Source organism: Mauremys mutica, chromosome 6, assembly GCF_020497125.1.
Source record: "Mauremys mutica isolate MM-2020 ecotype Southern chromosome 6, ASM2049712v1, whole genome shotgun sequence".
NCBI classification, from domain to species: domain Eukaryota; kingdom Metazoa; phylum Chordata; order Testudines; family Geoemydidae; genus Mauremys; species Mauremys mutica.
Window position 1 is genome coordinate 31,548,776 of NC_059077.1, and position 21,628 is coordinate 31,570,403.

Consider the following 21,628-nt stretch of genomic DNA (forward strand, 5'->3'; position numbering starts at 1 on the left):
ATTTCATCCTATTTACTTCAGACCATTTCTCCAGTTTGTCCAGATCATTTTGAATTTTAATCCTATTCTCCAAAGGTCTTGCAACCTCTCCCAGCCTGGTATCATTCACAAACTTTATAAGTGTAATCTCTATGCCATTATCCAAATCATTGATAAAGATATTGAACAGAACCAGACCCAAAACTGATCCCTGTGGGACCTCACTCATTATGTCCTTCCAGCATTACTGTGAACCACTGATAACTACTCTCTGGGAATGGTTTTCCAACCAGTTTTGCACCCACTTTATAGTAGCTCCATCTAGGTTGCATTTCCCTAGTTTGCTTATGAGAAGGTCATGTGAGACAGTATCAAAAGCTTTACTAAAGTCAAGATACACCACGTCTACCACTTCCCCCCTAGCCACAAGGCTTGTTACCCTGTCAAGGCTTGTTACCCTGTCAAAGAAAGCTATCACGTTGGTTTGACATGATTTGTTTTTGACAAATCCATGCTGACTGTCACTTATCACCTTATTATCTTCTAGATGTTTTAAAATTGATTGCTTAACTATTTGCTCCATTATCTTTCCGGGTACAGAAGTTAAGCTGACTGGACTGTAATTCCCTGGGTTGTCCTTATTTTCCTTTTTATAGATAGGAAAAGGGTAAATATAGTGCCAGTCTTCTGGAATCTCTCTAGTCTTCCATGACTTTTCAAAGATAATCACTAATGGCTCAGATATCTTCTCAGTCATCTCCTTAAGTATTCTAGGATGCATTTCATCAGGCCCTGGTGACTTGAAGATATCTAATTTGTCTATGTAATTTTTAACTTGTTCTTTCCCTATTTTAGCCTCTTCTGATCCTACCTCATTTTCACTGGTAGTCACTATGTTAGACATCCAATCACCACCAACCTTCTTGGTGAAAACCTTAACAAAGAAGTCATTAAGCACCTCTGCCATTTCCACATTTTCCGTTATTATTTTTCCCCTTCATTGAGTAACGGGCCTACCCAGTTCTTTTTCTTCCTATTGCTTCTACTGTATTTGTAGAATGTTTTCTTGTTACCCTTTATGTCACTAGCTAGTTTGAACTTGTTTTGTGCCTTGACCTTTCTAATTTTGTCCTGACATACTTGTGTTAGTTGTTTACATTCATCCTTTGTAATTTGACCTAGCTTCCACTTTTTGTAAGACTCTTGATTTTTAGATCATTGAAGATGTCCTGGTTAAGCTTGGGTGGTCTCTTTCCATACTTCCTGTCTTTCTTATGCAGTGGGATAGTTTGCTCTTGTGCCCTTAATAATGTCTCTTTGAAAAACTGCCAACTGTCTTCAGTTGTTTTTCCCCTTAGACTAGCTTCCCATAGGATCTTATCTACCAAATCCCTGAGTTTGCTAAAGTCTGCCTTCTTGAAATCCATTGTCTTTATTTTGCTGTTCTTCCTCTTACCATTCCTTAGAATCGTGAACTCACCATTTCACGATCACTTTCACTCAAGCTGAAAATCAAATCTATTTGTCAAAATCAAATCTAGAACAGCCTCTCCCCTAGTAGCTTTCTCCACCTTCTGAAATAAAAAATTATCTCCAATACATTCCAAGAACTTGTTGGATACTCTGTGCCCTACTGTGTTATTTTCCCAACAGATGCCTGAGTAGTTGAAGTCCCCCCTCACTGTATGGTGACACTGTACTGCTCTCCATATTTGTAAAGATGCTTTGGGATGAGAAAAGAATTCTTTTGCACGTATACAGATTTTAAATGCGAGCCCTATGCATTTTGTGAAGTTCTCTGTACACTTTCACTGATAAACAATAATAGTAACTCTGATATAACTTTATATAACAATATTATGATAAAAATATTTGACACATTATGAAACAAATGTAGAAAGTCATATCCATTAATAATTTGAATTTTAAATTATGATGATGATGGAAAGTGACAATTATTACAAAGAATATATGATGTACTTCTGGACTGTTTAATTTTTAATTAAAACTTTTTAAAAAAAATGTTGCAGATAAAAGTGAAATCACTCTTGTAATGCTGTGACTCTTTCTGTCTAGGGTATACAGAAAGATAGTTGTGAATCCAAGCACAATATTACCTGTAAAGTGGGATACCCTTTCCTAAAGTCTGGAGAAGAGGTAGGAAACTGTTAATGGAATATTTTTGGAGAGGGCAGCAGCTCTGTATGGCATCTGCCCATCCTGATCAGTTATGTATTTATGCACCAATTAAGGTTTCTAGATGTAAATAAATCTAAAATCTAAATCTCAAACAACTCATGTCAATGAAAAAAGAACTCCCCCTCCCCACCCCCGGCCTCAATGTGCTTCCCTAAAATAATACTCAAAAGGTCCCCTTTCTAATAAAGGTCTAGATCTTGTCTCTCTATGGAAATAGTCATGTAGGATCCAGGAAATGCCATGATGTGTGTGCCCCCACCCCCGCACACTTACCTCAATTCTTCACAGAAGAAGCCTAGCCTAGGTTCCTCTATAATGAATGGGGAGAGATAGGTATCTTAGAATGTGATTCACAAAAGCCATGTGAGAGAGGTGTGTCCGAAACCCTGCCCTTCTCACAGAGATAGTTGTCTCATTCCAGGATGCAGCGACATACCTGGCTCTGCTAGTCAACCACAAACAGAAACCCCTCTCTTGCAATCAGGCAGCGTAGCCACCTAAGTTGTTTTCTGTGAGAATGAGTTAGGTGTGTGCCTCACTCCACACAAAACAGGAGGTTAAGGTGACACCCACCTTATAACGTTTAGCTCAGTGGTTATGGCATTCAATTAAAGAGCAGGGCACTATGCTTTGGGTATCCCACCTTCCAGGTGTATGCCTTAGCTAGCAAGCTACAGAGTCATTCTCTCTCTGTTTCTGGCCCTATGGTTCTTTAAGAATTTATCCACAGTGAAAAAACTCCAATGGGAGAGACTGAAGGAGCTTCACATTGAAATATCCCCATCAGGCAGAAGAGGGAGTTGAACCTGGGTCCCCCACATCCCCGGTGAGTGTGCTAACCACTGAGCTAAAAGTTATAACATTGTCACCACCACCACCGTCTTCTCCATTTTAAATGGGATCCAACCTGATAATCAGCCTTTGAGCACACCTACTGAATCAGACCTCACATGCGAGATAGGCAAACATCAAACTTTCCTCAGTTCACAGATCGCTCTGGGGCTTACTCAAGAGATAGGTGTCTGCATTCTTCTAAGGGTTCAGCAGGAGTTTTGTGGATCACAGTGGAGCCTGAACTAGAGATTTAGGTACCTAAATCTGAAATTTAATCCCCTAGTACTTTGTGAATCCCACCCCTTGTACTGCTACACTAGCTCCAGGTCCCTACTAACTCTGTCCTGGCTCCTTGGAAGTGAAGCATCAGTTCTAGAGATGGTGTTCAAGGCAGTTCTCCAGCACAGAGTGGCTTATAACCTCTATATTAATGATGTAGCCCATTGCTCTGTTTGTGGTGTGGAAAACTATATTCATATATTCCATGAGTGACCTGGCTGAGTTTATAAAATATAAATTAGCTAGATGAAAGAAAATTTTCTATAACCGCAACATTTTGCACCAGAAATGTGCCTAGAGACCTGGAAGAAAAATGTTTAAACAATTGTAACCAATTTATTTATATTTTAGCAATAAATTTCTGGTAGCCCAGATGTATTCTTTGGTGATTAAATCAAATGTCCAAATGCAGCATTTTAAATTGGGACTTCAATGTTTGTAAAATAGCTTAAAATAAGGACAATAAATTGCATTTAAATTGCTCTAGGATAAAATATCTTATTTGTTTGGGGTACACCAAATCTTGTGCAGATATAATAAATTACTTTAGAGTCTCTCTCACACACCAACATACACACTTTTCCAATTCCAGTCTCTGACCGGTAGCAACTAGATAAGCTGTTCTTACCATGTAGACAAATCAGGACAAAACCCACTACTTAGTGTTCGCATTCACAGCTTAAGAGTCTTCTCATTTTACTTTCCAACTGAAATTGCCAGTTTGTCTGTGGCTAGAGTCCTTCAATTCATCTAATTGGCTGACAAACAATCCCAGCAAATTCATGTTCTAGGCCTCTTCCTGGCTTCCTTATATGCTCAAATTGCCCAGACAATGTTCTCTGGATCATTTATACTAAAGTTGTGCACACAATTAAACCAATGAGAAATAAAGAGCTTGAATTCAAACTCCTTAAGATTAACAAACTGTAAGCTTGTTATATCACATAATTACCAACTGCTACATTTTCATTAAACCAAAGCAAAACTGCTACAGTGTAATCTGTCTAGTGATGCTGAGAGATGCATTTAGAACAGAGCTTCCAAAACCTTCCAAGTGACCATGTTTGGCTATATTGGCCTTAATTATAGTCATCAGTAAATTGTAAAATTCAGGATTATTTATTTGTTTAGATTTATTCAATAGATTTAAAAAATGCTTTTTCAACACTCTAGGCACCTTTGCCATGTATTAAAAGTGCCATCACATTAGTATGAACAAATGAAAACCCAGCAGCCTCTTCTAAATGAGGAAGGGAAACAGCCCACTCCAGCTTTACTACCAAGGCTTTGTGTACAGATCCCTCCGCAAAGGCCTGACAGCTGTTGTACCAGGCTCTCAGGATCAACAGATGTAGGATTCTTAAATCAAGGAAATTAAATTTACAAATTGGAATTTAAATATGGAATTTTATTTTAATGACCTTTTTTACACACATTATATATTCAATTTTATTCTGGGTCACCAGTTTTGAAAAATTGGCCCTGCAGTGTAATAATCTGATTACTATTGGATTTCCTTCTCATTTTGGGCAAAATCCTGAAGTCCTACTCATTCAGTTAGAGGGACTAAAAACTGAGTATGGACGCCAAGATTTTTGACTTAGGAATTTAGCCAGTTTTCATCTGAATACATTTTAATGTTTAGCTGAGTTTTACTCTCCTTTTCTTAGTATCTTTTTAAAATGTGTTTTCTCCCCCAGATTTCTTTCAAAATAGTATTCCAATTCAATGCTTCTTATCTTCTGGAAAATGCTACTGTTCAGGTGTATGTAACAAGGTTAGTTACCAAAATTACTGCTTTTATATCTCAAGCTTTCCTTTTAGTCACTGTATAGCTTGCACTCCAGCTGGTATGACAGAGATTTCATTTATTTATTTATTTTTGTTCAAAAGAGAATATTGAATGTCTAGAATGGCCCGCTTTACAGATGTACAGAACTATTGGTTGGTTTGAGGCTATCAAATGAGGTGGATTCAATAAATGGACATTCATTCATAGACATTCATAGGCCAATGAGACACAAGTGACTTAGATTTGCTAGCCTCAACCACAGAAGACATCTGTTCTGATCACAAAATTACAGTACATTGTAATACAGTTTGCAATCTCTGCCCAGGAGAGAGGCCTAGGCCTCAAATAGAAATGGTGTTGCAGCAAGTCAAGATTGAGGTGCCTTGCTATAGCTGCATGGGTAAATTGTACTGCACCTCCCTGTAATATATGCTGTCAGGAAATTACAGGGATTGTGTGATAGAGATGGCCCCTACTTGATATAATGTAGCTATTTTCAATCTACAGCAGTTTGTATTCTCATTTCTACAAGGGTGTAATTTTGATTTTGGCCTAATGCAGTATGTACTTTTTACTTACTGGAAAGAGCCATTTCAATTTATTTTTAAAAGACCATAATTAACTTGAAGTGGCCAGTGAGGTTTTTTATATCCACAGCTGCAGGTATTTCAGTTTCTCAGAGCCCTTCCCACCAACTATACGTATTGTGTACTGAGGAGTATCATAATCTGACCAGAGTGGTGTGTGTTGTTCTGTTCTAGTGATAGCGAAGAACCACTTGAGACCCTGACTGACAATGGAGGAGACATTACAATCCCAGTAAAATATGAAATAGGATTAAAATTTTTCAGGTATTAATGTTTTTCTGCACTTAATTTTCTAGTATGGGATACAGCAAACCATTTAAAGAGACTATGTTAGCTTGTACTTGGTAATGTACACAAAAGACAAACATTGGTCTCGTGAATAAAAGGCAAAGGGTTTATTGAAATGGACCAGTCACTGTCCATAGCAGACTGCAGCCACTTTTTATTTATTTTCATGTGATTTATAAGATGACTAGTGCAATAGCAGCTTTCGCTGTTCATTCAGAGGTGTGTCCGGTGTATTAGAAAGCACAGCTTTCCCCTCCCAGTGAAAACTAGCATTTTGTATTGGCCCGCTATTGTATTTTATTTTTAAGATTTCATAAATTAGCCTTAATTTCCAGATTCTCAAAAGCCTTTTATCAGTTCACATATATATTTTTAACTCAAGGGTTCTGCCATAGTAAAGATATATTCTTTGCTCTCAGGAACAGTTGAAATTCAGTTGAGTTCTATCTTTAGAAATATGTGTACAGAGTATGTCTACATATATAAATATGGGATGTGCTGTGTGTATATTTGTATATGTAAATTATTAGGCTAAATTCATTCCAACTGGGATTTTCAAAGCATCTTAAGACAGTTAGGCACTTAACTCCCTTTTGTGCTTCTGCACATTTCCCGCTCTTTGTTACTTCATTGACTTAAATCATCCCTAATAAATGGATGTCAAATCTATCTTTGAATATAAGTCCTACCCATATGAAATAGAGCTAAATTTGGCCCATCTGTTTTTATCCTCCTTGCTTTTTTCTTTTTTTTAACTAGGATTCTGCCCATTTTGCATGGCACTAGGGTTGGCATGAAGTACTACTCAACTTGAGCAAGGCAGTGTAGAATCAGGCCTTGAATCCATCTTTCTTTTATGAATGATTTGTTCTGATATAGTTTTAACCAAACAAGGGATTTGTGATGTACATAATATTTAAAAAGACAAGCACTTCATAGAAAACCAACAACTTCTGCATTAATGGAAATAGTAGCACACTTAGCCCTGGTCTACACTAGGGGGGTGGTTCGAACTAAGGTACGCAAGTTCAGCTATGTGAATAGCGTAGCTGAACTTGAAGTACTTTAGTTCGAAGTACTTACCCATCCTCACGGCGCAGGATCGAAGTCCGCGGCTCCCCCGTGGACTCCGCCACCGCCATTCGCAGTGGTGGAGTTCCGGAGTCGACGGGAGCGCGTTCAGAGTTCAATATATCACGTCTAGATGAGACGTGATATATCGAACTCTGAGATGTCAATCGCTACCCGTCAATCCGGGCAGGTAGTATGGACATACCCTAACTGTAACAAAATTAGCCCTGGAGGATTAACTTAAAGTAACAAAAAGATCTTTATAATTAACTTGGAGTGCATGATTGTAAAGGTTTTGTTATTTTTTTTAACCCACAGTAATTTCAAAGATCCCAAAGAATGCCATATTATAATTGCAGCAAATGATACAGTTTCTGCTTATATTAATACAACTGAGAACACTGGGGATGAAGTTAACATAAACTATACGGTAAGTAACAGGAGCTACAATGGCATTTTAAAGGGACTAGTTCTATGTTTTTGAACTTGGTTGAATGCATTTATGTCCTTTGCTAACCTATTACCTAAGTGTCACATATGCAACATATTAAATCTCCTACAGCAGCATTTTGAGCTTTTTGCTTTCAAAATATTATATATCAGCAGCATTCAAATGTGATCTATGGGCCATGGAGCCATTCCAGATGGTCAATGGGAAAACATGTGCCATTGAAACTAGAAGCTGACCTTAATTCATTACAGTTTGCATTTATTGTTGAGAATTGATATTTCCAGAAACCAGCCAGCTTTGAAGAAAAGAAGTACAATGCTCTAAGGACTTTGCATTTCTAATTAAATGAAGATGGCAAAGTAGAATAGTTGGGCTGGAAAAGACATTTAGTGGGTTATAAATCCCTCACATTGTAGCAGGATTGATTTTAATTATCCCTAAAACATCCCTGTTTCCCAGTTTTAAATCTAGCATTGAATATTAGTCCTATCCATTTGAAAAGTCTGAATCAGCAACTTTCTGTCTGTAATAGATGGGCCTTGGGAAAGGACTAACTCTTTCGATACAGTAATTACAAAGGTGAATCCCTCTGTTATATTATATCCCCCCTATGTCATTGTTACCCACCCATACTATTTAAACATTAACATTTAGATACAGTATTCTCCAATCTTTATCTTAATGTTAAAATTAAGAGAATGTTTTAGGTGGGATTGTCTGATTTCTAAACCCTTCCTGACTGAATAAAGGCAGGAGCTGAGGGGCTGCAGAGCGGGTAGTCAGAGATCTGATAGAGTGTCCCTGCTACTAGCTTGGGACCCTGCTTGTAAGTGATAGTCCTCCTCCCCACCCACTCTTGCAGAGTGCCAATTCAGAAGGAGCAGAAATTTGTGTGTGAGTGTGAGAGAGAGAGAGACTGAGAAAGAGAGAAGCCCCGGTGATATCAGAAACAAGTCAGACTGAGCTGAGATAGGGAAGGAGTGGAGCTGCAAGAAGGTTGTTGCTTTAGAGCTGCACTAAGAGTCTTTGGGGAAGAATGTTCCTTTGAGCCAGCCAGTACTGCTGCCAGAAGCCATTTCCTTTTCCCAACAATGGCTCCTCTACTGCTCCCCAAGTTAGAGCATTGTTTTGGACTTGAACACGGAGTTCAAAAGAGAAAGAAAAGCCACTAGGAACTCATGTAATACAAGTCCTAAAGGAAAGCAGATGAGCCATACAAGGGAGTGACAAGAAATGTAGAACATGTCAAAATAGAAACTCAGACTGAATCATTTCTTTCTTTCTCTTGCTTTCTTTCTGCATCCGCCTATTTATTCATCAGACACATAGTAAACTGTATTTGCTAATTCTAGAGAAGAATTAATACCTGTCTGCTGCTGGAATAAAAGTAATGGAGCTCACATCATGCTCCCTTTCACCATTGGCTGACTACATAATTATGAAGGGTTAAGTTTAGAGGTGAAAGCAACAAGGGTGATGCATGGTGGGTGTGTGCCATAGACCACGGGATCAGAAGGATGAGGTAGATGAGGCTTTCTTCGGACAACTAACTGAAGTTTCCAGATCACAGGCCCAGGATCTAATGGGGGACTTCAATCACCCTGACATCTGCTGGGAGAGCAATACAGCAATGCACAGACAATCCAGGAAGTTTTTGGAGAGTGTTGGGGACAACTTCCTGGTACAAGTGCTGGAGGAACGAACTAGGGGCCATGCTCCTCTTGACCTGCTGCTTACAAACAGGGAAGAATTGGTAGGGGAAGTAAAAGTGGGTGGCAACCTAGGCAGCAGTGACCATGAGATGGTTGAGTTCAGGATCCTGACAAAAGGAAGAAAGGAGAGTAGCAAAATATGGACCCTGGACTTCAGAGAAGCAGACTTAGACTCCCTTAGGGAACTGATGGGCAGGATCCCCTGGGAGGCTAATATGAAGGGGAAAGGAGTCCAGGAGATCTGGCTGTATTTTAAAGAAGCCTTATCAAGGGCACAGGAACAAACCATCCCAATGTGCAGAAAGAATAGCAAATATGGCAAGCGACCAGCTTGGCTTAACAGAGAAATCTTCGGTGAACTTAAACTCAGGAAGCTTACAAGAAGTGGAAATTTGGACAGATGACTAGGGAGGAATATAAAAATATTGCTAGTGCGTGCAGGGGTGTAATCAGGAAGGCCAAGGCACAATTGGAGTTGCAACTAGCAAGGGATGTGAAGGGTAACAAGAAGGGTTTCTACAAGTACGTTAGCAACAAGAAGATGGTCAGGGAAAGTTTGGGATCCTTAATGAATGGGGGGAGGCAACATAGTGACAGATGATGTGGAAGAAGCTGAAGTACTCAATGCTTTTTTTGCCTCAGTCTTCACAGACAAGGTCAGCTCCCAGACTGTGTTGCCCAGTGCAACAGTATGGGGAGAAGGTGAGCAGACCTCAGTGGTGAAAGAACAGATTAAGGATTATTTAGAAAAGCTGGACATGTACAAGTCCATGGGTTCAGATCTAATGCATCCAAGGGTGCTGAGGAAGTTGGCTGATGTGATTGCAGAGCCATTGATCATTATCTTTGAAAATTCGTGGCGATCGGGGGAGGTCCCAGACAATTGGAAAAAGGCTAATATAGTGCCCGTATTTTAAAAAGGGAAGAAAGCGAACCCAGGGAACTTCAGACTGGTCAGTCTCACTTCAGTCCCCGGCAAAATCATGGAGCAGGTCCTCAAGGAAGTCATTTTGAAGCACTTGGAGGAGAGGAAGGTGATCAGGAACAGTCAACATGGATTCACCAAGGGCAAGTCATGCCTGACCAACCTGATTGCCTTCTGTGATGAGATAACTGGCTCTGTGGATATGGGGAAAGCAGTGGATGTGATATATCTTGACTTTAGCAAAGCTTTTGATACAGTCTCCCACAGTATTCTTGCCAGCAAGTTAAAGAAGTATGGATTGGATGAATGGACTATAAGGTGGATAGAAAGCTGGCTAGATTGTCGGGCTCAATGGGTAGTGATCAATGGCTCGGTGTCTAGTTGGCAGCTGGTATCAAGCGGAGTGCCCCGTGGGTCGGCTCTGGACCTGGTTTTGATCAACATCTTTATTAATGATCTGGATGATGGGATGAATTGGGTCTGCTGGTCCCACGGCTTTGGCAGACCTCCCTCAGGTGTGCCTGCGGGAGGTCCGCCGAAGCCACGGGACCAGCGGACCCTCCACAGGCATGCCTGCGGGAGGTCCGCCGAAGCCGCGGGACCAGCGGACCCTCCGCAGGCAAGCCGCCGAAGGCAGCCTGCTTGCCGCCCTCGCGGCACCGGCAGAGCGCCCCTAGCTGCTTGCTGCCCCAAGCATGCGCTTGGCATGCTGGGGCCTGGAGCCACCCCTGTGAATTGCACCCTCAGCAAGTTCGCAGATGACACTAAGCTGGGGGGAGAGGTAGATACCCTGGAGGGTAGGGATAGGGTCTAGAGTGACCTAGACAAATTGGAGGAATGGGCCAAAATAAATCTGATGAGGTTCAACAAGGACAAGTGCAGAGTCCTGCACTTAGGAAGGAAGAATCCCATGCATCGCTACAGGCTGAGGACCGACTGGCTAAGCAGCAGTTCTGCAGAAAAGGCCTGGGGATTACAGTGGATGAGAAGCTGGATATGAGTCATCAGTGTGCCCTTGTTGCCAAGAAGGCCAATGACATATTGGGCTGTATTAGTAGGAGCACTGCCAGCAGATCAAGAGAAGTGATTATTCCTCTCTATTCGGTATTGGTGAAGCCACACCTGGAGTATTGTGTCCAGTTTTGGTCTCCCCACTACAGAAGGGATGTGGACAAATTGGAGAGAATCCAGCGGAGGGCAATGAAAATGATTAGGGGGCTGGGGCACGTGACTTATGAGGAAAGGCTGAGAGAACTGGGGTTATTTAGTCTGCAGAAGAGAAGAGTGAAGAGGGATTTGATAGCAGCCTTCAACTCCCTGAAGGGGGGTTCCAAAGAGGATGTAGCTAAGCTGTTCTCAGTGGTGGCAGATGAAAGAACAAGAAGCAATGGTCTCAAGTTGCAGTGCGGGAGGTCTAGGGTGGATGTTAAGAAACACTATTTCACTAGGAGGGTGGTGAAGCACTGGAATGGATTACCTTGGGAGGTGGTGGAATCTCCATCCTTAGAGGTTTCTAAGACCCGGCTTGACAAAGCCCTGGCTGGGATGATTTAGTTGGTGTTGGTCCTGCTTTGAGCAGGGGATTAGATTAGATGACCTCCTGAGGTCTCTTCCAACTATAATATTCTATGATTCTGTGGGCGGGGAGGGAACAACCCACAGTCAAACACCAATAAGATAAGAGAGCAGGAAATACAGAGTTGTTCTTGTTTCTTGTAGATTGAAAAAGGTGAACCCTTTCCAGTGCCACAACTCACTCTGCAGATTTCATTCCCCAACTTGACTTCATCCAAAAACCCCATTCTCTACCTAACTGGATTGTCATCTTCAGATGTAAGTTATGACTATAAACATGAATTCATCTTCATTTTATTTTAAAGTTTAAATGTTTTTCTTCTTTTTTTGTGCTTGGTGTCAGAAAATGAAAGACTCAATTTGATTACATATGGGCACTTAAATTTAGCTTTGCTTGCAATCTAAATGATAACCTGGATTTGGAATAAGAGGTAAACCTTCTTAAAGAATTTCTAGAAATGTAGCCATTCACAAAATAATGCCTGCCTATCTTTATTTAATGGTGTTTCAACAATAGTTTGAAGATATCAAGATTAATTTCATTTATTGTTAAGAGTGTGGCATAGTGGTTAGGGCACTGAAAGGCTTCAGCAGCATCCTGCTTTTTACTGAAGCATGTAGCTACATGCACAGTACCTACCACCGCCAATGGTGTGCAGTTTAGATATAGCCTAAATTACCTCATAAAAGACTGTGTCATATTTGTAATGAGAAAGGTAATATAAATAATATGCTGTCACCTTCATTTTGCTCTTCTACACTCTGGTTATTAACAAATGTATAGAAATGGGTATACTATAAAATGATCTTGTTATTACAGTTGCTAAATCTTAGGAATACTGACCTGTTTCTGGAGCTTTTGAATATTATTATTTTAGACCTTTGGGCAGTAAGAGAGATGGTTTTTTTCCTAACAGAATGCAGTCTGCCAAATCAGTCACCCCATAAATCCATTCAACTCTGGGATGCAGTTTGAGCTGGCAAAAAAAAAAGAATTTACAAAAGATACAGTTATGGTAAGCCTGTCTAAAATATGTACATTCATTGCAGTATTTACCTGGAATGTTTTGAGTAGAATATTTCTAATAAATACTGTTAAGACATTGCTCCATATAATTTCATCTAGTATATTTTAATAGCTGAAGACGTTACCTTTAAAGGTAACATGCTATAATTTTTATTAGCTCTTGCTGCAAAAGCTGCACATGAAGCTGAACTACACATCCTTGGGCCAGATCTTCGACTTGTGTAAATCATTATAGCTCCGTTGATTTCAGTGGAACTATGTCTATTTACATCAGTGTAAATCTTTTATCCTTGTCCTTCTAGTCTAATGAAATAAATATTAAGTAATATTTTAAAGGCCTGAACTTCCACTTCCTGGCCACTTTGTTTAGTCATTTCCAACTATGCAAAGTAGTTAGATGGGGTGGGATCTGAGTTACTACAGAGAATTCTTTCCTGGGTGCTGGCTGGTGAGTCTTGCCCACATGCTCAGGGTTTAACTGATCGTCATATTTGGGGTCAGGAAGGAATTTTCCTCCAGGGCAGATTGGCAGAGGCCCTGGAGGTTTTTCACCTTCCTCTGCAGCATGGGGCATGAGTCACTTGCTGGAGGATTCTCTGCACCTTGAGGTCTTTAAACCACAACTTGAGGACTTCAATAACTCAGACATAGGTTAGGGGTTTGTTACAGGAGTGGGTGGGTGAGATTCTGTGGCCTGTGTTGTGCAGGAGGTCAGACTAGATGATCATGATGGTCTCTTCCAGTGGTTTCCCCAGGAATTGAAATTAGGGGTGGTGTTTGAATTTATGTGGGGGAGGACCGATGAGATATATAAAAGAGACATGAATAAAGTAAATGTTTTGTTAGGATAATGCAAATTTAACATAAGGATAATGCAAGTTACACCAAAACACATAACAGGTCTAGATTTCTAAAAAAATATAATTTTTTTTTAAAAATGTATTTAATGTAAATTGACTTTTGAAAAGTAAGCTATCATGGGATAAGAGAGAAGTCCTCTCATGGATCAGTAAGTGGTTAAAAGATGGGAAACAAAGGGTAGGAATAAATTATCAGTTTTCAGAATGGAGAGAGATAAATAGTGGTATCCCTGAGGGGTCGGTACTGGGACCATTACTGTTCAACATACTCATAAATGATCAGAAAAAATGGGTAAACAGTGAGGTGGCAAAATTTGCAGATGATACAAAACTATTCAAGATAGTTAAGTCCTAGGCAGACTGCGAAGAGTTACAAAGGAATCTCACAAAACTGGGTGACTGGGCAACAAAAATGACAGATGAAATTCAATGTTGATAAATGCAAAGTAATGCACATTGGAAAACAATCTCAACTATACATACAAAATGAAGGAGTCTGAATTAGCTGTTAACACTCAAGAAAGAGATCTGGGAGTCATTGTGGATAGTTCTCTGAAAACAGCCACTCAATGTGCAGTGGCAGTCAATGAGTCCCAACATTCTGTTTGCTTTTTTAAATTGTTGAAATCATGGTGGAATTCCTCAAGGGCTTCTTTTCCATGGTTCCAGATGATGAAGATGTCATCAATGTAGCACAAGTAGAGTAGGGGCATTAGGGGACAAAAGCTAAGGAAGTGTTGTTTTAAGTCAGCCATAAAAATGTTGGCATACTATTGAGCCATGTGGGTACTCATAGCAGTGCCGCTGACTTGAAGGTATATATTGTCCCCAAATGTGAAATAGTTGTGAGTGAGGACTAAGTCGCAAAGTTCAGCCATCAGGTTTGGCATGTAACTAGTTCACAAAACTGGGGGAGGGGGGGAGGAGTGTAGGGAAATCACTGGTCCCTTCTGACCTTAAAGTCTATGAGGCATTCTGATCTGTTACATTTGCCAGGCAGTTTACCCAGATGTAAATGGCTATGTAAGGTGGAAAGTGATTAGGCCCTCCATTTTAAGATTGTTGCAAGTTTCTGCAAAATCAATCTACCAAAAACTGTGAATGAAAAAGTAAGTTTAGTTATTTCTGTGTAACTTTTTTTGTCTAGCCAAGCTCCAGTAATCAATATTCTTTTAGTGTTAATAGCACATATAACTAAACTATAGCAAATTACAAATCACTAGTCTATACATAGGTTGTTTTATTCTAGAGAGTCGTATTAAAATGTTTAATTACTAATTCCTGTCCATAAACTTTTAAACAGGACTCTGCTACATACAACTATGCATCCATTAATTGTACTCTGGCCCCATCTGATATAACTCAAGTGAACATTTCATTACGATTATGGAAACCTACCTTTATAAAAGTAAGTAAGCCTTCTCCACATTCAGTATAACTATGGGGTTGAAACAATATTAAGCCAAATATAATGCTTAGACAGTTTTTTTTTAATCTTCAGTCGTCTAGTACTTGAAATTGTTTTCTTACTATTTTAAGAATTCCCTTGAAATTAACCTACATATATTCTGTTACTGAGGTACTCAGAACATCAGAATTAAAAATGCATTTTCACCAGAGCTATATAGAAAAGAACTATTATCTACATGTGATGTGATGCCTCTGTGTATATGACCCAAAATAGCATTCAGATTTTAGCTAACATTTCACATTGCATACTCATATTTCAGCAATTCAGTTTTTCAAGATTCCATTTCCCTTTAAATATCTAAGCTTTGCCTTGTTTTTTGGAGATGAATTAGCTCCACTCCTGCAAACGCTTATGTATGCCCTGAACTTGATGCTCATTAGTTATACCTACATGCTTAAGGTATTCACGTGCAATTTTTGCAGAATCAGGGCTTTAAATATGTGTGTCTTCATTTCATATTTTTTTGTTTCTTTCCCATAATTTTAACTATACTTGGGGTTCAATCCTACATGTACTGAGAGTGCCTGGCATGTTGCAGGATCAGACCATAGGTCCATGTGCATTATTTCTCTGTCTTCACTGTTGTTTGAAACTTTAGCATCATGTGCAGAATTAATGTGCTGTTTACCCACTCGTCTAGATTCATTCATAAAATTGTTCAATAAGATTTGACTTAATAATCCTAATAGCATCCCACTATTTCTCTCTGTGATTTTTCTATTTATCATTCCATTTTGCTCTCCTACCACCTCACAACCTGAACCTAGTTCTATGCTGTTATTCATCTCTGGAATTTCAGTCTTAAAAATATTTAACATAAACAGTGGAGTCTGTTTTCTTCCAGGCAAGTATTCACAGTTTAAATTTCACTGTAAGAGCATTACTTCAGAGTGAAAACTCATTGCTGATTTTGAGAGGAACCAATCAAAAAGAAGAGGTATGTGCGACCCTAGTATCTGACACCCATTATAGTATTTACCCTGTTAATGACATGTTTGATATGTTACCTGCCGCAGCGAACCACACTTCTTTGAGGAAGAGGTCTATAATTTTCTATCTATTTCTATCTACTCTATTCAGAGTAAAAAAAAAAAAAAAGTCAGAACTAGCTTAAAATAATATTGAATGATAGAAAAACTATGCTATTTTTCAATTTGCATATGAAGTGTAACTAATCTGAAGCTAACCATTGCAGTAAATTAGTGCTTCCCCTATCCATGTGGATATGAGACACTTAAAATAAATCTTTTAAAAACATTAATAATTTAAAAAGCAGCTGTCGTAGGTAGTCTTGGGAAAACAAATGTTCTTTAGAAACAATTCTGCTTATTTGCAATATTTTCCTCTAATTCTGTTTCCTCCTCTTCATTACCAAGAATATTTTTATGAAAATAAGATTTTATTTCCTAAAGCTACATCTATCCTGGCTGTGCATTCCTCATTTGCAATAGCTCCTATGGCCTGATCAACTCCTATTAAAGTACATTGCCTGTTAATTGGAGCTAGTATAATCTGCTATCCTATCTTTTTAAGTTTGTAACTTTTATTTAACTCTTTAAAACATCTTAGACTAGATTGTATAAAACTATACGAAATAAATTGATTGTATTGTTTTCTAGGGTAATTTCTGGTTTGTGTAATAATGTATTAGATAACTACACTGGTAACCCTGGGTAAAAAGCTTACTGTATGTTACTGTGCAGTGCCCCCAAGAATTTCTGAAAGAGTGACCTTCAGAATGAATTAGTTCTTGTACATATTGCTTTGAGAACTACAAACTGATTACATGCCAGTGATGAGCCATGAGCTTTTTCTTTCTTTTACTATATACATTCCTTTTAAAACACAGATTAAAATTTAAACCATAATCTAAAATGCGGTTTGGCTTCTCTTGAGGATAAATGGAGCTACCTCTACAGTGTCATATGAATCAGAAATACCTTGTTTTAATTATAAGAAGTTATTGAAATTAAATGTTTAGTTTACAAATTTTAAGGCCTTGCTGCACAAGAGAGTTGCACTGTTTTAACTTAAATTAGTTTTTTGAACCAATTTAAGTTTAAAATGGTGAAAGGCCCTGTGTGGACATTCTTATTTCAGTTCAGCTTAAACCAATTACAAATAAAACTGAAAAAACAAAATAAGTCTGGTTTAGAATGAGAAGATTTTCTACACAGTCTTTTATATTGATTTAACTAAATTGGTTTAAAAATCACAAATTTAGTTAAACCTCTGCAACTTTTTCATGAAGCTAAGCCCTTAACATGCTCTTCTGAATCATGGAGCAAGTACTGTAGACACTCCATAGTGTGAAGCCTTTCCACATGCATTTTCAGTACTCATGAATGAACACGTCTCTTTTTTAGGAGCTTAATACAAACTTAAATAAAATAAATATTTCCCTGTATTACTAAAAATCCTTTCTGAGAATCATTGATAACCATTGATAAACACGGAAATTTTATGCCAAAATTATGCATTTTTTGTGACAGCCCTCACTCAGGGTTGGTTGGTAGGGGAGTGCTGCCTAGTAGTTAGGTTAGTGACATGCAGGGAGGTTGTTGGTAGGTGAGCCCTGGCCCTAGGGTGACCAGATGTCCCAATTTTATAGGGACAGTCCTGATTTTTGGGTCTTTTTCTTACATAGGCTCCTATTACCCCCCACCCCCGTCCCGATTTTTCACATTTGCTGTCTGGTCATGCTACCTGGCCCTCCCACTCCACTGTGCTCCAACCGAGGGCTCTTTGAGGGCTATCCGTGTTCTGACAGCTAGGGAGGCTTAAGGCAGCCCTCCCTGGGCCACTTCCTATCACCTCCCTGCAATTGTCCCAAGGTCACCATCTGGGGCAACTGCCTCCTTCTGGGGTATGGCCCAGCCTCCTGGGCCAGCTCAGTCCAAGGCTTTCCCCTGTTGGGATAGTTCAAACAAAAATTAAGGGGATCAGTCCAGTCCAGAGTTCATATGAGAGGGCAATGCTTCTCTCTCAGTGTGTCTCTGCAGCAGGCCCTCCCTTCCCTCAGGGAGGGGCCTTTGGGCAGTTGTTTTGCCTTTCCCTCAGCTCATCTCCCTGGAGCAGCTGGTAGCAGGTCTGCTCTTCTCCCTGGTCTGCCCCCAAATTAGCTGCTCTCCTGCCTTTTACTTCCTTCTCCAGATGGTACATTTGCTACAGGTGTGGCAGGGTGAAGCTGGCTGAGCCCAGAGTAATTCCTTAACCCCTGGTTGCTCAGTCTGAGGTTTGTGCACCCCATCACACTTCAGGAAATATAGTTCATTAGAATACTACAGTCACTTTGGGTACGTCCAGACTACCCGCAGTATCGGTGGGTAGCGATCGATTTTTCGGGGATCGATATATCGCATCTCATCTAGACGCGATATATCGATCCCCGAACGCGCTCCCGTCGACTCCGGAACTCCACCAGAGCGAGCGGCGGTAGCGGAGTCAACACGGGGAGCCGCGGACGTCGATCCCGCGCGGTGAGGACGGGCAGTAAGTCGGAATAAGATACTTCGACTTCAGCTACGGTATTCCCATAGCTGAAGTTGCGTATCTTACATCAACATCCCCCCATAGTGTAGACCAGGCCTTAGTAGCAGAATTGTGATAAATAAAACAGTGACTGCTAATTAGAAGGTACTTTGCAGTTTGTTGTAGCCATGTTGGTCCCAGGATATGAAAGAGACCAGGTAGGTGAGGTAATGTCTTTAATAGGACCAATTTCTGTTTGTGGAAGGGACAAGCTTTCAAGCTTCTCAGAATTTCCTCAGATCTGGAGGAAAAAACAAGAGTGTCTGAGCTAAATACAAAGTGGAACAGATTGGTAAGCATAAGTAGGGTGACCAGACAGCAAGTGTGAAAAATCGGGATGGGGGTGTCTATATAAGAAATCGTGACTGTCCCTATAAAATCGGGACATCTGGTCACACTAAGCATAAGGGATTCACACATGCTGTAGGAGACCACTTAAAATGAAGTGAGCAATTAAGGATTAGCAAGCAGTAGGGTGTGTTACAAATTGTTGTAAGGGCCATAAAAACCAGTGTCTCTAAGTCTGGTTTTTAGTGTCCAGTAGAGTTACAAATTTAAGTTCCAAGGCTCATTTTTTGATGATGTTGGGCAGGTTTCTTTGAGGACGAGGACTGAGAGGTCAGGTACACAGTGATCATTCTGAGAAAAGTGTTCACCTAGAGGTGATAGGGTATTTCTGCCTTTTATCATTTTTCTGTGTGAGTTCATTCGAGGGAGTAGCAGTTATCTGGTTTCACCTACATAATTGTTCCTGGGGCATTTGATGCACTCTGAGGTATACCACATGTTGTGATAGGCATGTGTGGGACCCATGAATCTTGAAAGGTTTATTCTGGGGCTACCAATCATTGTAGCTGTGGAGATATGTCCACAGGTTTTCCATCTGTTGTTCTGTCAGGGTCTGGTCACACTTTGAGTTAGTGTGTCCTGGTCCGTGGGGAGGTTGGGTGTTGTCTGAAGGCTAGAAGGCAGGGTTTGGGAAAGATTTCTTTCAGGATGTGGTCCCCATCAAGTATGGGTTATAATTGTTAGATGATGTGGGGTGATAGGTAACAACTGGAGGTGTGTGGCCAGTGAGGTTTTTTTCCCCTATATTGAAGCAGGTTCTTCTGGATATTTGGGTGGCCCATTCCATGATACAATCTGCTTCTTTGGTGGCATGTCCTTGTTTAGTGAAGGCAGATTTAAATGTGTTTAATGTGTATCCCGGACTTCCTATTTGGAGCAAATTCTGTGGTATCTGAGGGCCTGGCTGTAGATAACAGATTCCTTGGCATGTCTGAGGTGGTTGTTGGATCTGTGATGGTAAATGTAGTGATCCGTGGGTTTCTTGTATATAGTTGTCTGTAGGGTTCCGTTGTTGAATCCAACCATGGTCTTCAGGAAGTTGATGCTGGTGTGACAATGTTGTAGAGAGAGTTTGATGGATCGGTGGTGGCGGTTGAAGTTGTTGTAGAAATCTATGAGGAAGTTTAGGTCATCTGTCCAGAGGATGAAAATATCATTGATGTATCTCAGGTATATCACTGATTTTTGTGGTGCATTTTTTCAGAAATTCCTCCATGAGGTGTCCCATAAAGAGGTTGCCATCTTACTAGTCATTGCTGTTCCCATAGTTTGGACAAAGTGTTTGTTGTTAAATATAAAGTAGTTGTTGGTGATGATGAGTTTGGCTATGCATTTGGGGTGGATTTCTGAGTGCTCATTATTTTATAGGTATTTCAGGCAAACAGTGATGCCATCATGGTGAGGGATGTTGGTATATAGGGAGATGATATCCATGGCGGTAGGGATGGTATTATGAAGGAGGTTGTTGATGTTGAAGAGTTTCTGGAGGAAGCTTGTAATGTCTTTGAGGAAACTGACCCTTTGTGTGAATTTTACACATCTTGTGAGACTTTACATAAATATCAATTTTCACACTGAGGGTTAAATTCTCTCTTTCTTTAAATTCTACCCACAAAATGAAACTATAGGGTTCTTTTGAAAGTCATACTACAGTATCTACAGTAAGTGATACACGTTATGCTACTTTGTTACCCAGAGAAATTTTTTTTTTACCATTTACCTTTTGAATAATTTTCACAGATCATGGTTATAATTTCAAAAGAACTTCACCCTGGCACCATCCCTTTATGGGTCATTTTACTGAGTGCCTTTGCTGGACTCTTGATTCTTGCACTTCTTATATTTGCATTGTGGAAGGTAAGCTACACATTTATTTGTTTTTATGTTTAGATTTTTACATAGATGTTTAAGGGCTCAGTCCTGTGTTCTTGCCATTAGAACTTGACAAACATCATAAATCCCTAAATTAGTAAAATATCATAATAAATACTTCATGAAATTTCATTTTTCCCTATGTAAAATACACCATTCTAACCGCTTGGGTACAATCAATATGTGCCAGTTTTCTAGCAGCGAGGTTTCGTTAAAATTAGATTCAGTTAGAGTTCTTGTCAGAAAAAAGTGGGTTCTGACACAGTTATGCTTAGAAAAAGTGCCGATTTGCACTTTTGTCCTACTAACAAGAAATTCTTCCATCTTGTGAAATAATTTCTAAGCCAGTTCAGTCTGGTCATACTTCAGAGAATCAAAATAATGAAAGTTTCACTGAAATACCCTAGAGCCACTCTGTGGAACACCAACACTGATTCACCACAGTGAAGTTGTTAAGGTATACAATACAGAATGGTAAATAATTTTAGCTAACCATGCCAGGTTTCTCCTGAGTTCCTTGAATTTTGGGTTGCTTAAGCTGAAATACAGTCTCAAAATTTCTTAAACATTTGGAAAGTCAAAGCACCTCTGAGGGTCAGGCCCCAAATACCTACTCACAGATATCACGCCTTAACTCTAGGTATGTATGGTTTGATCCTGAAAAGTTATGAATACTTCTTGAAGGTTCTGGGTGCCTTCCACTCTCAGTCAACTCAGTAGGAATTAAGGTTTCTCAGCATCCCACAATAAGCATTTAAAACCTTGCAAGACCTTTAATGATCCAAAGCCATTTCTAATAGCCCATTGTTGTAACCATAGCCCATTGT

The 21,628-nt window shown here is 39.8% G+C and overlaps 1 protein-coding gene across 1 annotated transcript in view; it reads left to right on the forward strand.

Moving 5' to 3' along the window:
- ITGA1 (integrin subunit alpha 1) overlaps positions 1-21,628 on the forward strand; it is a 118,764-nt gene that overhangs the window by 90,642 nt on the left and 6,494 nt on the right. Inside the window, exons 21-29 of the mRNA XM_045020534.1 lie at positions 2,056-2,136; positions 4,992-5,068; positions 5,845-5,934; positions 7,348-7,459; positions 11,837-11,950; positions 12,610-12,708; positions 14,883-14,987; positions 15,895-15,987; positions 20,670-20,786. Coding sequence (XP_044876469.1) covers positions 2,056-2,136; positions 4,992-5,068; positions 5,845-5,934; positions 7,348-7,459; positions 11,837-11,950; positions 12,610-12,708; positions 14,883-14,987; positions 15,895-15,987; positions 20,670-20,786 — 888 coding nt within the window. The remainder of the gene's footprint in view (positions 1-2,055; positions 2,137-4,991; positions 5,069-5,844; positions 5,935-7,347; positions 7,460-11,836; positions 11,951-12,609; positions 12,709-14,882; positions 14,988-15,894; positions 15,988-20,669; positions 20,787-21,628) is intronic.